This window comes from Marmota monax, unplaced genomic scaffold (assembly GCF_021218885.2).
Source record: "Marmota monax isolate L192 unplaced genomic scaffold, Marmota_monax_Labrador192_F-V1.1 WCK01_AAM20220418_F8-fsc00153, whole genome shotgun sequence".
Taxonomy (NCBI): domain Eukaryota; kingdom Metazoa; phylum Chordata; class Mammalia; order Rodentia; family Sciuridae; genus Marmota; species Marmota monax.
The window spans coordinates 3,873,581-3,892,053 of record NW_026692146.1 but is presented as its reverse complement, the minus strand read 5'-3'; the positions used below and the strand labels follow the sequence as shown (position 1 = coordinate 3,892,053).

General features: G+C 37.4%; 1 protein-coding gene across 14 annotated transcripts in view; it reads left to right on the top strand.

The window, feature by feature from the left end:
* Cdc42bpa (CDC42 binding protein kinase alpha) overlaps nt 1–18,156 on the top strand; it is a 297,181-nt gene extending 279,025 nt beyond the window's left edge. For 8 of the 14 annotated variants that reach the window (XM_058571920.1, XM_058571914.1, XM_046419719.2 and 5 more), the window contains 4 exons: nt 3,449–3,634; nt 8,742–8,859; nt 13,209–13,366; nt 13,881–18,156. In XM_058571920.1, coding sequence (XP_058427903.1) covers nt 3,449–3,634; nt 8,742–8,859; nt 13,209–13,366; nt 13,881–14,012 — 594 coding nt within the window. In that variant the 3' untranslated portion in view covers nt 14,013–18,156. The remainder of the gene's footprint in view (nt 1–3,448; nt 3,635–8,741; nt 8,860–13,208; nt 13,367–13,880) is intronic. The other 6 variants (XM_046419709.2, XM_046419699.2, XM_058571925.1 and 3 more) reach the window with 1 other exon arrangement.
* The last annotated feature ends 317 nt before the right edge of the window (nt 18,157–18,473 follow it).

The window sequence follows — 18,473 nt, the reverse complement described above, 5'->3', positions numbered from 1 at the left end:
CCTCTAATCCCAGTGGTTGGGGAGGCTGAAGCAGGAGGATTGCAAGTTCAAAGCCAGCCTCAGCAACTTAGTGAGGCCCTAAGCAACTTGGCGAGACCCTGTCTCAGATAAATAATAAAAAACAGGCTGGGGTTGTGGTTCAGTGGTTCAATCCCTGAGTTCAATTCCTGGTACCAAAAAAAAAAAAGAAAAAGTATGCAAAAACTAGATTACATATAACCTTTGTATAGAAGTAAAAAAAAAAAAAAAAGGTCAAGCACATTAAATATTAAAACTGTTCTACTTGTTTATCATATTTAAAAGTTATACTCTTTTTTTCAACATTTACCTGGAGTCAGATCTCAAGACTTCTCTCCGTTCTTTTCCCATCTTGAACATTTACTTCAAGTCCTCAGCCTGGTTTTCTTTTAGTATCAGAAGTAAAAGTAACATAACCACGCAGTCCCAAGCCTCTTGGTCCCCTCTTCCCATAGAAGTTACAATATCAGACACAAAATATCCTAAGAGAGAGTTTTTTTTAATTATGATAAACAGTTGAAATGTGAGTATATTTATAGCTTATATTTGGAAGATCAAATGCTATGTATTATTTTAATTAAATAATTAAACATTTTTTGCAATTTATTTTGTCAATAGTTTTTTTCAATATATGGTACATAATTAATGTTATGGAGGGATAGAGGCATGTATATTTCAGACGCATGTATTGCAGAGCAACACACAAGCTAATACAAAATTATTTCAGTAAAGTTTTGATAGGTTATTATTCTTTTAAAATTAAAATCTCTTTCCTTTTGTTCCATTTTGGTGTACCAAAGAAGAATATTTATCATGTCTTATATTCCAACAATGCAGCAAGAAGAATTATAGAAAATTTTTGTAGAAATTCTATTATATCCTGTTTTCCTTAAGATTATGTCTATATTCAATAAGATGTTACTTTGCCATCAGATGATAGCAAAGTCTCTTTGCTAATGTACCAGGGTTCTTTCAGACCCTCATATACAATATGCACCCTGATTTCAAGTATCATAAGAAATTTCATATCAGAGTATTTGAATAATTCTTTACTTTTTCTCCCCTCACCCTTCCACCACTTAAAGTAAAATCTATATTTTACTTTTTGTTTCAATATTTTTTTTTTTACTAATCAAAACAAGTCAAGTAACATTTTCCAAAGATTCATCCCCAATTCACTCCATAACACATGATCTTTGGTGCTGACTACTGACTCTAATTAGACCTTTTGATTTTCAGGGTATATGGTCACCTGATTTTGTTAATCTGTGGCCACCTTGTTGGTTCTTTTAGGCATTAACACAAGTGACTTTTTTGCCCTCCCTATTCAATCCAGTTTTTAATGTTCCTTCCTTTCCTTTAATGTTTTCTTTCCATGTAAGAGATTTTTTCCAGGACAGAAAATTTGGTGTAAATTTTTGAAACCTGTTTCTTCACATGTATATGTAGTATGCATCAAAGATTTTGTGTGTTTGAATTCTTGTTCTTCATGGTTATGTTATTTTCGTATGAATGTTCTCATTCATTACCAAAAGACATCTGAGCTGGGGCTTTTGATATCCATTCAGTTACCTAACTGGTATTTCTTGAGCACATATTATGTTTCTGGGACTATGCTTATTTGGGGCTAGACATTAGTAAACTATAATAATTTGCATGTCCAGAAATAATAATAGTTTTCATGCCTGTATGTTTTGTACATATCTTCCCATTGAAAAGCTTATGATCTTTTCATGTTCTCGGATTTTAATATGTTCTTTTCACTGAAATGGAACTACAAAAAAATTTTCCAAAAAATACAGATGAATTAAATTCAGCTATTAACATATAAGTGCTTTCATGTATTGTTGCCATCAGTGCAAAGAACATGTGCCCGAGACATTTTTATGTTTCAACTCATTCAAATCAGAATTGCTTTCCTATGAAGTATTTATGAACTTAGAAAGTTTATTAAATGTCTTTAAAAGCTTAATTCTGTTTCTTTCATACTAAATGATCCTGAAATCGAATGTGTTTATTTTGTAAATATGGAAGCAACAGTAAGGCTATGGTCATTTTACTTTCTTATTTACTGTATCAGATGCAAACCTTTTTTTTGTAACTTAGCCAAGACTATTCCTAAAATTGTTAATAAAGATAAAACATCTAGTTCAATGACTTCTTTGGATTTTAAGAAGTAATTTTGCTTCTTTGACTAGGAATGTAGCTCAGTGGTAGAGTATGCCAAATATGCACAAAGCCCTGGATTTCACCCCTAGGACTGGTACTCCCCCAAAAGTAATTTTGCTTTTTAAAGTCAAAGTTACATGTGTTATCAATCAGTAGATTTTTTTACTAAAACAACCTGAAAAAATATTAATTTTCCTTATGTCTCAAAAGTAAAACCAGTACTTTATGTAGAATCCATTCTTTTAAACCTAGGTAATTCCTGAGATCTTTTTAAAAAGCAAGTTGTCTCAACTCATGAAAATGCAAATTCCATGTTAGAGTCAATCAGCATTCTCTCCAGCATGTCTTTCTCTCTGCTTCTAATAAAGTGATTGTGTTTTTTTCTTTTTAGTATTACATTACTTCATTTTAAAAAAATATACTGGAACACTGAAGGAAAGATTTACCCTTTTTAAAGACAAATTGCTTTTGGGGGGTGTCTAAATGGAGATAAACTTGGTTGCTTAAAGGTAAACCAATAATTAGTATATCCTATAGTTACACACTATTTTTGTTACAGAGAAATAAGATCAGTAAAAGCAAACACATGTCAAAACTCTAAAAACACAGCACTGGGAAATGGTTTTAAATCTCCCTCACACCAATACTGAGGATTGAACCCAGGGGCACTCAACCATTGAGCCTTTTTCCTAGCTCTTTTTATTTTTTTATTTTGAGACAGAATTTCACTAAGTTACTTAGGGCCTCTAAATTACTGAGGCTGGCTTTGAGCTCACTATCCTACCTCAACCTCCCGAATCGCTGGGATTATAGACGTGCACCACTGCACCCAGCAAATGGTTTTGAACATGTCCAATTAAAAGCTGTTGAAGATTCTCTTGTCCTTCCTTTAAGCATTTCTTACCTTTTCTATCCTTAATACTTTTGGTAAATATTTGTCATATTTTCCTTGTATCACATAAAAAAAACTGAACTAAACTCTGAAAGTCTTGCATTTCTAAAAGTTTAGCTTCTACTCATTTAAACAATAATAATTTAAAATTTTTTAGGAGAATGATCTTTTGCAAGTCAGCTATTTAAATAACTGCAAAAGGATTACAAAAATTAAACTTTCTAAGACCTAAAAGTATTTCATTAAGGATTCAATTCTGATATAAGATATTACTACATTTTTTATATATGCATGTTATCTGAAATGTCACATACAACTCCATTTTCATCACCTTACCACCTTTTTTCTTCTTTCTGTTGTTTTTGATAGCCAGGTTTCCCTTATCCATCCCCTCATCATCACTCCGGTCTGATCTCCTCTCCGATCAACTTTGAGCACATCTATCACATGACTGTTAATTCTGCTGAAAAATTTCTCTCTCCTGATTCCATAAACCCTGAATATTCCCCGTCTCTACGTTCTGTCCCTGGTACACCAAGCTTTATGACTCTAAGGGTATGAACAGCTGAGTCAGGTGTTAACTTGTACTAACCATGTATGGATTTCCTATTGCCTGGCCTAATAACTAGCATTGCCAATATGAAATGGTTTCCTTTGGCCTATTTCTCTTCTGCCAAATTTCTCTTACTTTTTTTTTCCTCCTCTATTGATCTTACTCTTCTTTCTCCTCCTATTCTGTTTTGTTTCTTCTGAAGACAAAGATGGAGGAACAGGGAGGGTTTCATTTTATTTTTGAAATTATATTGGAGCTTTATCTATATTTATTAGAATTTCTTATTGTAGGTATTTTCTATTATAGATACCACTATAAAAAAGTAGCCTTGGGGCTGGAGTTGTGGCTCAGCGGTAAAACGCTCACAAGCAAGGCACTGGGTTCCATCCTCTGCGCCTCATAAAAATAAATAAATAAAATACAGGTATTTTTTTAAGTAGCTAAGTGTACCTTTATTCTTTTCAAACAAACAGAAAAAGGTGTCCTTAATTTTTGAAGGAGCTGTAGCTCATTCTCCTGAAACCAGTTCAATTTGGAGAAATTTTTTATATTTGATGAATTAAAGTCTCAACAGAGCCAGTCTACAGATTTCTATCTATAATAAAATTCATTTTGAAAGGCTTAAAAATCTCCAAAGGAAAAATATAATATTATTAATAAGTAACAGGAAAAAAATCCAAAAATTAAAGAAATTTTTATACAACTTTAAGTTGCTGATATGCATTTAATTCTAACCAGGATCCAAGGTAAGAAAAGCTAACCAAAGAGAGAGAATAGAAAAGAAAAGGATACTGTTCTCCATCCCTTCAATTCAGCCCTATGTCTTTGTTACCAGTGACTTTGCAGTGAGATGGAAAGTGGCTGTTAAACTTAATGTCTGTATTTTTATCAAGTAAAATATGCTTGTACTGACTTCAAGTGAAGTTAATTTTACAGATAATAAAATATTTGGATTGTATCATGCAAATTCATTTCCCATAATGTCGATAGCTTAGAAAAACCATAGCATTGACTTTTTAAATTTGTATATATAGTAATCTTCCAATAAGAAAATTAACTATAGGGTGAAAAGTATAATTTTTGTTTGTATTATAAAATTATTCAAAGTTATGTATTAATGTCATTGACATTAAATTATAATGTCATTTAGGTGCCATTTGATAAAATTAGCCATAATAAAATAAGCCTTGATTTGCTTGTTAACAGGTTTCAGGAAGTGGATTCCAGTGGAATGCTATATAAATTAATCAAAAACTTCTTATACTAAGTTAGTTTTCTTTGCGTAGAACACTGTACCATCAGTTTTACCCTGATCTTAAACATGTTTGTAACTAAAAGACAAAGGTTTCTTGTCATTTCCTAGTGAAGTTTATTTAATTTTAATTGACTGAATGATAAGATGGGTTTTTTTTTTTTTACAAAACATTTTTTATGTGTATCATTCCTTTGTAATTTAAACATTTTGTGTTATTAAGTGGCTAATGGATTTCATAAACTTAATCTTCACCATTTTTCTAGGTTAGGCTTATTTTATAGCAAAGGACACCAGTGTGTCTCGATTCATAGAGAAGACAAATAACAAAATGCACAGCTGGGTACTGATATTCCCATCTCTTTTGAGCTTTACTTGGCTGCCTTTTGTACATGTTGTTTGCATCTTACAGGGCTGCTCTTTCCTGTATGTGTGAATGTTGAATTGCTAGCATTGACTGTTTCGGTTTTATATATTTTATTTCTTGGATTTGAAAAAAGGTAAAGCATTTGCTTTAAATAAATAGCACACTAAGAATTACATGGACTTTGCAAATTCAGTATGTGAAACAAAATGACAGTGGTTGAATTTGGGGCCAACTAGCCAGCCATACAAGAACTATGTATATTTCTTCAAAAATATATGATTTAGAGTTTATCAAGTGGTATTAGTTCTTGTTTTCCTGACTGCCAGCCTTGGCCCTAATGCAGTTGTTTTGCCATAACCTTCTCTCAGGTTTTTCAGGTGCTGATAGGAAAGCTCAGTACTACATACTCAGTCAGAGCCATAGCCTCTCTTTAGAGTCCCACAACTAGATGGTAACTGGAAATTCAGGTTCCAGTTTTAGACTTTTACTATAACCAAAAATGTTTTTTTTTTTAGCTACATCACTACATTTCTTCATTACTTCTTTATTAAACTCAAAAGGCTTAAGTACTTATGCTCATTTCATTACATTCTATGTTGAATTATTTCACCTATGCCATATTACAGCATAGAAGACAACCATCTTTTGCTAAGTGTTAGCATATAAATCAGATTATTTGAAGAACTGCCAAAAACTGTTATTCTGTCTGAATGTTACAAATAAAATGTACTTTATATCTTTAAAGCTCATACACACCTGCACCCACATATGCTTATAATATCAAACCACTGTTTAACTAGAGCACTATGTGTTCTGCAGAAAGAATCGTAATTTGAAATTTATGAATTATATTACTAGCCAAATTAATCATAGTACTTGTAGTAGAATATTGGGATTGCAGATATAATCCATTTGTTTATTCAGTAAATCTTTTCAGTACCTGTTTTAAGTGCTGAAGTTAAATGTGGTCATAATTGTAGTCAGTATAAGAAATGACAAGATGGCTAGAGGAATGATGCTACAAACAGCCATGATCTGCAGGCTTCCTAAACAACCAGGGCAAATTGGACAATCACCCCAATCAAGGTGAAGTCCCCAAGTGGGGGCATTTTTAATTAGGGGATGCCTTCCAGCAGTGTTGTCTTTGTTTTCTGTTTAAAGGGCAGGTGTGAGAAGGTTCAATGAAATAGGTTAAATGCAATTTAAGCAATTAGGCCTTTTGATGAAACTTTTAAAGTAACCAGATAAGATAGGTTTCTGTTAGGTAACATACCATAAACAGTGTACAATTCTCTGATGTATTTTCTTCTTTAAGCTACCAAAAGAAGTGATATTTCCTGAGCCCTACATGATTAAAGAAGATTTATTGGATTTGAAATTATAAAATGAGGCAATGATAACATTTTAAAATATAATAGTTAGTTTTGTGTTCTGCATTTGGAGGGGGAAAAAAAACACAATATAGTACAGTCAGCTTTTCCAAAAAATTTCATTGGCCAGAAACACCAAATTGTTAAATAGTATCTGGTGAGTTCACAGGAGACTTTTTTGGTCTCTTAGGATTTCATTATTAGCAATACCTTTCAAGTCCATGAATGTTACCTTTATAATCAGGAAAAAGCAAATGTTTTTAATGAACTAATTAGTTAGTATTTAGAAAGCTACCAGTTAATAAATGTATTTTCCAATCACTTTTTGTTAATGTTAGTGACTGTGATTATTGTGTTAAGTTCTGAGTGTAGAATTGATAAAGGAGCACCAGAAATAAAGTGAACCTGTAACAGCACATGAAGAGAGCCATCTCCTTTCAGAGGAAAGTAGTACATCTGATTCCGTTAGATTAATTAGCTTCACTTAACAAATTGATCCTTTGGTAAAGTTACAGAATTTGAATTTTTTACTACTTTTTAATGTTGAATTTTTTATTGCATTTTAGAGTTGTAATCTTACCTAATGTGTATAAAATTTGTGATTGCCCCCTTCCAGCAGAATCACTATTTTGATATAACTAAAGGGTAGCTTAATAGTGATACTGCAGATGGCCATTTAAAGTTACTAGTAAAGCAGAGGGAGGAACAGCACATATTGGAACTGTGCCTTGGAGGGGCTTTCCGTTGACTAGTAAAATTACTGTAATCCTCAGAAAATCCCCATGATACAGGTATGAACCCCAGTATGGTCAAGGAAACTGAGGCTCAGGGTTGAGTCACCCTGAAGTCTGCCTTCAGTAGGCTGTAGAGTGCAGATGTGAGCAGTCTGTTTCATCCCTGACCTCTGCTCATTAACTACCAAGCTGCCTGTCTTAACTTGTTGCGATCAGCCAGTGAAGAGAAAGGGAAATCTACTGAAAGAAGACTAGATGATTTTCTTTATATAAATATATATATATACACACATACATATTTCTGTTTGCCAATTATAAGAAATCTAGGGGCTGTAGTTGTGGCAGCAGTAGAGCACTCACCTGGCACGGGCGAGGCCCTGGGTTTGATCCTCAGCACCACATAAAAATAAAATAATGGTATTGTGTCCAACTACAACTAAAACAAAAATATTTTTTTAAAAAAAGAAAAGAAATCTAGACTCTTTGCATCAAAAATGCTTGCAGGAGTTGAGACTATGTCCACAAATAGAGAAGGCATTATGAATGGTAAAAGAGATATGGTGTAACATGGTAGATATAGTTTACCTATTCTAGGATTTGTGAAGGATATTGAAATATTTTCCCATCTTCTGGCCTTTGGTCAGCCCCAGCATTCTTTCCTTCTAGTTTGAAAGGGTTGGGGCCAACAGGGAGTTATTCACACTGACATTCCATAGCTACAGAGTCTCACCAGGTTGTTATATTATCATTCATCAATCTTTCTTTCTTTCTTTCATCATCTTTCTGACTCAGAGAATAGAGGTGACTTGGAGTGTGAACATGTGAATGGCACATTCAGTCTCAGGTTAACAGAGCATTTTGAAGCTGGGGTTGTAGGTCAGTAGTAGAGCGCTTGCCTAGCATGTGTGAGGCACTGGGTTTGATCCTCAGCACCACATAAATATAAATAAATAAAATAAAGGTTAAAAAATATAGAGCATTTTCTTGACAGAATTGTAATTTTAATTGATTTCCTCCAAATGGATTTATTTATTTGGTGTTCCTAAGCAAATAAAAATCTCTTTATCTGCAAATGTCCATGTAATTCTATACTTCACTGTCATGTTTAACCATATAACATTTACTTACCATTTTCACAACCCAAAAAATTATTTATTAATAAGTATTTCAGTATGCATAAGTACTTTTACCTGATTGGGATGAAATTTATGTCATATTATATTTAATTACTTTTGTGGGTGGGAGGGATTATGGAATCTGCTGTATCTTACTCTGTATCATTCTGGTCAAGATATTTTTATTTCTTGATAACTATATTGAAAAGTATACATTTCTGCAGAAAATGTTTCTTTCTGGCTGAAGAATATACCTTTGTTTTATTTTCAGAACCCTCGTCCTCAGGAAAGCCGAACAGTATTCAGTGGCTCAGTCAGTATTCCATCAATCACCAAATCCCGCCCTGAGCCAGGTCGGTCCATGAGTGCTAGCAGCGGCCTGTCAGCAAGTAAGTGGATCAGGCTATGGGCAAATGCTCTATGGCCAGGTAGCTTTTGGGCTGCCTCCTGTCCTATCATTACCACAAGTGACATGCTCTCACTTTCTCATGCCCAGTGTGTTCTACAGTTGTAACAATGTCTCAGATCCTGAGACATTACTTAATGCTTAGTAGGCACAAATGCAGTTGTTAAAAAAAATAGTCCTGGAGTCCTTCTAGAATGTGCAGGCCATCTGGGAGACAGACAAATAGGACTACAAATTACGGTGGTAACTCTGCAGAAAATAAAAGGCACAGTAATAGAGAGTAACAAGGTATAGCTATCAGGGAGGAATTCATACTTAGGATAATTAGGAAAAATCACATCACTTGCTAAAGCTAGGTCATGTTTAAGTAATGTTAATTACTGAAAAAAAAGGCCAGTGCAGCTATATGGTAGTATGGGGAGTGACAAAAATAGAGGGGGAGAGAAATGGACAAATGCCAGATTGGCAGCCTTGGAGACTGTGGTAAGAAATGTTTTATCTTAACTTACAAAATGAAATGGGAAGCCTTTGGAGAATTATAAGTATGGAAGAAACTTCATGTAGTTTACATTTCTAACAGTGACTCTGATTACTAAGAGGAGAAGAGATTCAAAGCAGGCAAGAGTGGAAAACAGCAACCAGATAGCAGGTTCTTAGAGTGGTCCACATGGAATCTGAGCAATTTTAGAGTACTGCTGTTTTAGAGAACAGAGAATGAAGAGAAGGAAATGAATTTTCCAGACACATTTTCAGAGGTAGAAGCAATAAGACTTGATGATGATTAAGTTGTGAGAAAGTAAAGGAGAAATAATAGTAAAGATGGCCCCCAGATTCCTGCGGTAGCCATAGGATGATACCAGTGACTCCCACTAGCAAGGTTTGAAGGGGGCTGGGTCAGGATGTACAAAGATCACTGCATAGGGAAAAGATGAGTATGTTTTATTAACTAAATGAAGTCTGGAAATAGATTAAAGAAACATCTTTAAGATACCAATTCTTGTTAACCTGGTAGGGTAAGAATCATGTACAACCTAGTACTTTCTTTCAAGTGGCTCACAGTTTTTCTTATCAGTCTTTGTGTATGGGGGTGGTACTGGGGACTGAATCCTGGAATGCTCTACTACTAAGTTACATCCCCAGCCCTTTTTTGGTTTTTATTTTGAGAAAAGATCTCACTGGGTTGCAGAGACCAGCCTTGAACTTGCAATTCTTTTGCCTTAGTCTCCTGTGTTGCTGAGATTATGGGCATAAGCCACCATGTTAAGCTAGTTTGTCTTTTTTCCACTCTACCCTGACCTGCAGCATCTCTCTTCTATACCTTTATACAGAATCCTGAGCTAAGGGAACATAAAGAGAAAGAAATCTGTCTCCATGGTGGACTTAAGTTCACCTATTATTCAAAAACAACTTTTTGATGGATGAGGAAAGGAAATTGTAACTAAGAAAAATGTCATCTGTCTGAGCAAAAGTATACAAGGATGCTAACTACTGCTCACATTAGAACAGGAGGAGTGTACAGATCATTGTGCTCTTTAGTAGTTTCTGGACCTAAGCAGTAAGGTTATGGACTGTGAAATGATCACTGTAGCTTCTGGTTTGGGGAAGATCAGTCTTGGCCCTGGGGTTGCTAGCCTTTAACTTTTTTTTTAGTTGTACAGAATTCCTGTATTTTGTTTATTTTTATGCGGTGCTGAGGATCGAACCCAGGGCCTCGCACGTGCTAGGTGAGTGCTCTACTGCTGAGCCACACCCCAGCCCAGAGAGCCTGTAACTTTCTCAGATGTGCACTCACCCAATAGCATTGCATTGGCTTAGAGGGCAGCCTGAGAAATCTCCCTTGTGTTACATTCCTGACAAGATCTGGGACACTACTCACAAACACACTAAGGGTTATATAGCAAAAATCATAAATATTCACACTATAACTATATAATAAATGTAGTCTTTGTAATAAAGCCTACAGTTAGCCACCAGTCAGTTCAGGTGAAGTTTTGCCATCACATGGGTTTGCATCAGACTTAACAAAAAAACTTTTGATGTTTCACTGCTTTTGAATTTGTGGTATTGCCTGTAAAGATAGGATTTATAACACAGAGATATCCTTAGAAGGCTTTAGTGAGGGTCCCACATCACTGTTGACAATATGCAAACTGCAGACTGGAGTTGGCCTTACATCCTGTCATTTTCTAATGCTTTAATCAAGCTCAGCCTTTTTGTAATCCCTGTCCTAAATTATTTTTGGACATGGGAAGAAAGGTTATCTCGGGAATCTCAAAGGGGCATCTGCTATTTAGAGTACCTCCTGCTGGTTTCAGGAATAGCCCAGCTTGTATAAAACATTTCCAGGACAGCCAGCCCAGAGAGAGACAAGAAGATACAAGGGAATTCTGTTATTAATCTTAACAGGAAGCACAGGGTCTTCCACAGCCAAGCCCAGCAATGCTTCCTGAGGTGCAGCCAGACTTCAACAGTGGTTTCTACTGTGACTTATCCCAGACTCCCCAAGGATTAAGACGCACCCATCTGTGGCAGGCTCACAGAGGAGCCTCTTGGAGTTTCCCAGAGGTCATGCAGAATTTGGATGTCTCTCATTCCCAGGAAATTCAGGGCCAAGCCCCTGTCCCACCCCCAGAATTGTCATCAAACTCTAGCATAGAGGCCAGGACCATGATTTCCAGGCCCAGGCCCCTTTTGCTATTAAAACAACCTGGTTTGTTTGTTTGTTTCTTTCTTTTTTAAGATTAACAGTAAGTAAATGTAACCTTCCTTTGAAAAATTCACAAAGCTTAAAAGTAAAATAAATACATATAAATGACAGAGGTGGGCTGAAGTTCTCTCTTATGTAAGTGGTCACCAGGAAATAGAAGGCACCTGGCATGCATGGTGTTCTCCATGGAGTAAGCACCCACTTGTTCCCACAGATAGGATTTATTTTCTTTCTTACAAATGAAGAAAATTGAGACTCAGAAAAGGTAAAACAAGGGGCTAGGGTTGTGGCTCAGTGGTAGAGTGCTCACCTAGCACACGTGAGGCACTGGGTTCAAACCCAAGCAAGCACCACATAAAAATGAAATAAAGATATTATGTCCACCTACAACTAAAAAATTAATATATAAAAAAAAGTAAAACAACTCACTTGAGGTCATACAATTAGTGAAGAGAGCCATAAAATTCTCTAGCAGTTTGGATTTTCTATTTAGAATGACAAAAACAAGATTTTTTATATATTATAATTTTTGTTAAATTGAGCACTCAGCTAGGTATGGAATTGGAAGAAAAAAATTTAAAAATGCCTTCATTTAGGTTATACTCTGAGGAAATAAAAGATAAAACAAAAAACATCAAAAACTGAAGAGTACATTTCCAAAGAAGCAAACCACCAAATGAAAACCTGTGCCCTTGTAGTGACAAGGTGTCTAGGAGCTGGGTGAAAAGGAAAGCGTGTGAGGGAGTGAGAGTGAGTCAGTGGTTCCCAGTCTGAGATGTGGTCTTGGATCACCAGGGAAGCTTTTAAAAGTTTAATTAGAAGTTCTACTCAGTTTAATTGATCTGGGACAGGACCCAGACATGCATATTTTTAAAGTGCCATAATATAACCTACAGTTTACAATCAGTGTTGGTGGCCCCTGCAAGAAGTCAGTTATATCAAGAAATGCGAGCCTGTCTCCGAAGTCCCCACCAAAGGGCTTAGGAGGGAAGCAGGAAAGGAGGAGGCCTGAGGGGAGTTGGCAAGGAGAGTGCACCAAGCAGGCTCTGTTCCATGGACTCTTCTGAAGTTTGGTGGTCATTAAATAACTGTTTTAAATGGTCACTCATTGGCAGTTTTAATGAATTTTTAATCTGAAAATAGATGTTAAATCAGCAAAAAGCTCAGTCACAATCTATATCTTACATTTGCACTAAAACTTCAGTAGTCTTTTTTTGACCAATGGTTCTAATAGTGAAGCTCAGCAAGATAAAACATTTTTAAGCAAAAACTACAGAATACAGAGAATGTTAAGAGCTTTAGATATAACAATAATCCCCAAATTTCTAAAGATTGTTTTCTTGTCTTCCCTTCCTGTGAATGCAGTTTGTCTTCATTACATACCCCAACTCCAAGATCAAAATAGAGTATAATTTTGAAGAAACTCAACCTCATTTTGATATCTCAGACATGCTGCCCTACTTTTATGTTTCTGTTTGGTTTGTTTTTTTAAAAAATGAGAGTTCTTGATGGGCATGTTAGTGTATGCCTATATTCCCAGCAGCTTGGGAGGCTGAGGCATGAGGATCACAAGTTCAAAGCCAGCCTTATCAACAGTAACGTTTTTCCGGAATGGTGTCCTACAGGGTCATCTGCACAGAATGGCAGCGCATTGAAGAGGGAATTCTCTGGAGGAAGCTACAATTCAAAGCGGCAGCCCATGCCTTCCCCGTCAGAGGGCTCTTTGTCTTCTGGAGGTATGGACCAAGGAAGCGATGCCCCAGCAAGGGATTATGACGGAGAGGTGAGTGGAACATGAGTGTATGCTACACCTAGAGATGGGAGTTGGGACCATTGTGTATCAAAGAACGAGTGCATGTACCCAATTAATCCTACCACTTTGAGCCTGGCCTTCGCTGCAGTAGGGGCCAGCATTCACTCCTAGCCAGGGCCAGCAGAGCCCATCGCTTGAGCTGCAAACTGCAGTTTTCCTAGATCTATTCACTTCTAATGACTTTTGAATGAAAATGCCTATATTTCTTTTTCGATATTCATGACAGTAGAGTGTATAACATTCTAATTAGGATCCCATTCTTGAAGTTGTTTGATGAGTTTCACTGGTGTTACTCATATATGAACATACGAAAGTTATGTCCTATTCATTCCCACTGTCTTTTCTATTTCCCTCACCCTTGTTGTGTCTTAGCATTCACATATCAGGACATTTGACCTTTGGTTTTTTGGGATTGGCTTATTTCAATTTAGCATGATAGTCTCCAGATCCATCCATTTACCTTTCTTTACTTTGATCCTTATAGGACTCTGATTCTCCAAGGCATTCCACAGCTTCCAACAGTTCCAACCTGAGCAGCCCCCCAAGCCCAGTTTCACCCCGAAAGACCAAGAGCCTCTCTCTGGAGAGCACCGACCGTGGGAGCTGGGACCCGTGAGCCCAGGGTGGCCCTCACCCCAGCACCCCCTACTGCCTCTTCCCTCACTTGCATCTCCTCCCTCCACCTCAGCCTGGAAACCACCAGGAGCTGGCAGCAGTAGCAGGGTAGGGACTCGGCAGTTCTGAAGACACACCTGGCAGATCATGCTCCCTTACCTAACAGCCACAACAGGCAGGCTTCAGCAAGCAGCTGAGGTCAATGTCGATTCATTCCATACACTTAGAGTTGCTTTCAGTAACATTTCACCCCTTCCCAAAAGGTAGCTGCAGTAGACTACACAAATATAAGTGATAAGAGTAAGATTAGACAGATCTCGTTTTCACAATAGCTCCTCAATGTAGCCTCAGATAATACATGGGATTCTGCGCGCCGGAGGGACGGTGTCCTTGGAAAGGTTGCTGAGCAAGCCAGTGTCAGTCCAGTTGTTGCCAGGAAATCCTCACAGATTAAAACAATGCATATTTTACTACAATACAGAGTTTAAATAAATACATAAATGTAGAAGTTAAATACTGAATGTACATAGTCAAAAGAAGCATCTTGTATTCAATGAAAGATGGATGCATATATGAGAGAAAGAGATCATTTAATTTAAAGCAATGTGTTGTTTTTTGTCTGTTTCCCAGCTAAGTCATGTACAGGGTAGAAAGGCCTCGAGCTGACATTTGTGGAGGGAGAGTGGAGAAATCCCCATCCTTGTGGTGCCCTGTCCTCAAGACCAGTGACAGGCTGTGGCCACCTTGGGAGCTTCTAGGGAACATTTGGAGACTCTGGCTTTGTTGGTTTATAGTACAACCTGGGCACCAGTGTTTTAACATTTAAAGCCACTCAGTTTCAAAAAAAAACACTCACTTTTACCCAAAACACTTCTTTTTCTAGCAATAGTGTGAACCATACTTCTCACTTCTTACTATATTTTGCTATTTGCTGCAGATGAATGTAGTAATATGATTCTGTTACCATGTGATTCCTTCCATCTGGAAGGGCACAGGAACTTCATGGGTTTTGAAAGTCCATAAAAAGTTCATAGAAGTGCTGTGTTTCTTGGGCAAATCCAGTTCCTCCTAAGGGTATGGTGAGGTAGTCTGGCCCAGGTATGGAAATGGCTTTCGAAGGAGGAGACTTGTTGAGGGTGGGTGACAGAGTCCTTAGGTAAGCCTGGGAAAAAAGACTTACAGATAATATGAAACCTCAAAAGCAAGGACTTGCTCAACCTCAACCAAATACTCTTTCTCCTGTGTAGGCAAGAATGAGTGAGGAAGCCAGTATGCAGGCAGGAAGCTGGCCCCGCAGGCCTTTCCACTGAATTCTCCCTCAGTTGCTGTTATTTTGTTACATTTCTTTTTGAATTCCTGCTGTTGTACTTGCCACTAGGAAATGAAATGAAGAACCAGAAGAATTTAGTTCTACACAGTAATTTCACCACTTAAGTATATGAGTAGAGAAAGAGATAAAAATAAAAATAGCTCATGGAAGCAAAGAAAATCTGCCTCACTTTTACTTTTCACACAGGTTTCTGGGAGAAATAGAAACAATTTTCTCCTCCCTATAAAATTCAGCTAAAATGAAGAAAATTCTACAGTTGCCACTTGGGGGTGCCATGGCCATCTCAGCACAGGTACCTGGCACTTTACATCAGCAGAACCTGGGCCAACCTGCCACAGCCTGCTGCCCAGGCCATGCTGTTTCTACGTGCACACTACTTTATGGAGAAAGGGCTACTGATATTAAATGAAAGAAGGGATCCTTTGGGGGATTAGATTGAAGTGCTTAAAACAATTGCTTTGATACTGAAATGTTCTAAATTTGCTGCTGGCTCAGGTCTGATTATATTTTATTTTGAATGGGCATAAATCACTGCTTTAGTTCTAAACTTCCAAATTATTTTTGCTTTTGGAAAAAGAAGTATCTCAAAAATGCTTCTGTTCATCTAATTATCAAGGGTCAGACCCCAAATGTGGTCATTGCCATTATGTACTACTCTGGTAGCTGCTTAAACTTGACACTTTGCATGAAAAGGAATCAACTAGCCAGCCAATTATGACCACCAGCTCCCCCCCTCTTCTCACCCTCACTAAACAATTAGTTTGTAGCTTTGACAACTAGTTGTGAGTTTTTGTTGCCTATATGTGCTTATTTTTGAAAGGATGCTTTTAGAATCAAAACCTACCTGAACTTTAGGTTCCACTACCATCAGTCCTACTACTCCTTAGCCTCCCAGCAGGGCAAATGAATGAATGAGTGCCCCCAAAGACAAGCTCATCTCAGCTGCCAGACTGATGGGCAGCTGACTCATGGTAACCAGTGGCTTGCACCACAGCGCTGTGAAATTCCCACTGTAATCATAAATTGTCTCGCACCATGAGAGAGGAGTCCTAAATATGCTTAGACTCAAAAGTCAGGACTTTGAGCGGAGTGGTTCTTTGCCAGGGGAGTAGTAGTTTTGGGGGAGATTTTCCCAAGATAATGATCATCCTGGTATGCTTATCCCACCCTTAAATATGAAGCTTCTGAGAAGAATGATCTGAAAAGACCAGAAACAGGCTCCAGGAAATGAAAAACAAAGATCATTCAGAGGTGTCCATTAACAAAGATCACAGGAAAGGTATTTTGTTGCTATCTGAAATCGTCCTTTTTTCATGCAGGACATCTTAGAAATGTGTATGGCAACAAATTAATTTCTCCATAGAAAACAATGCATTCAGAGGCATTTCTGCATAGTGTCTATATGTTGGTGTTTGGTGCTATCCATGTCCAGCCAGTGTGTTACTTATCCTTAAGTTCTGACAAATCTTATCCTGTGCTTTTTGGCTGTACAAAATTTTACATATACATATATATTTCTTTTGCCAAAAACAAAAGCCTTCCTCGTGAAATGATTGCTAAAGCAGATTTCACTTCTTTCATAATTAAAATACACACACACACATGTATACCTATTACACCTACACTTAGCGACTTACATTCTTTCCCAAGGAGCACAACTTTAAGGCTGTGAGATACAACTAAAAAGGGCCCGTCTATTTGATTTTCCAGCCAATTCTTGTATCCAGGCTTCAGGGGAGAATATGAAATTCCTGTTATGTTTACAGCAACAATCTCGTTCCCCACTGACTCTCAGCCTCCCTCTCCTTCCATATGATTAGCATCGTTATGTTATTTAGTGACCACATCTATTTCTAAGAAAGAGCAGTTGGTTCGTTTGAAATCTCAGGTATCATTAAGGAAACGCCAGAGTGGGGGTGGACAGATGACCCAACACCCAGGGCCATTCGCCAGCCTTGGCAGTGACCACATACTAGTCTCCCAATTCAGTGGGCCTGGTAGAGGCCACCACTCACTCCAGACAGAGAGACACTCAGAGCAGCCTGACGCTCCTGCTGTAAGTCACGCTTTGCTATAGCCCAAGTCCATTGGGCACAACAGGGAATTAATTGGGCACTTCCTTCCTCACCTCTCCCAAGCCCAGCCCCTGAATTAGATAAGCTTCATGGCATTTCATTGAAAGCCTCTTTCCTTGTTATGACCTTCATTGTTCCTCAAATCCAGAGTTCTTTGTTGAGTCCTGCTGGATAAGGAGGGCCCTGCTTCAGGGGAGCACTGTCTTCCGCCAGCACCAGCAGCAGGCCAGCTGCTTCTCTACCACCCCAAGGACGACCATTACACAAGAGGCCACCACTGCATTTGCAGAGCGGACTGACCACCACGAATCAACCTTGATGTCTCATGAAAGCAAAATGACCTGCCTTTTTATTTGATAGGATAATATCATTTATTTTATAAATTCTTAGGGTTTTTTTCCTCATTGTAATATTATTGTACAGTTTTGCATGGCCTAGGTGTAATCATTTTTGTTTAGAATATAATGCTGACTGATATGTGTGTATGGAAGGGGAAAAGATATTGCTTTCACCTCTTATCACTTCTTTTGTTTGTTTTTATGCCCCCAGTGTCTTAGGGAACTTTATAAGAGATTATCTGCTACCAAACAATGATGTGGATTCTTTTGCACAGAAATATTTAAGGTGGGATAGTCAAAAATGTTAACAAAAGACTTCTCACGAATATTTTATGTTGGTATCACTTAATATTAACCAGACTTTGATGTACTGCAATAAAACAGGGAACTGTTACAATTGAAGTATTTATCTTTTTTTTTTTTACCCATTTTAAAGTCTGAGGAACAGAAAAAAGCTTCCTGATTCTTGATGTCTCACTTGCCCCTGCTTTCTGTTAGTCACTTGTCCATACTTCTTCCTTACACTCCAAGGACATGGGGTTACTTTGTCCCCATGGTTTAATCTGGAACTTTCTAAGTTGTCCTTTTATATCTGATAAGAATAATGTTCATTTCCCTTGAAACTTTCACCTCCCCTCTTCTAGTCAAAACTTCCTGGATATTGTTGCTTCCATCTACATCTGCAAAGCTAAGCTCCCTGCAGGTGGCTTGAGTGGTGG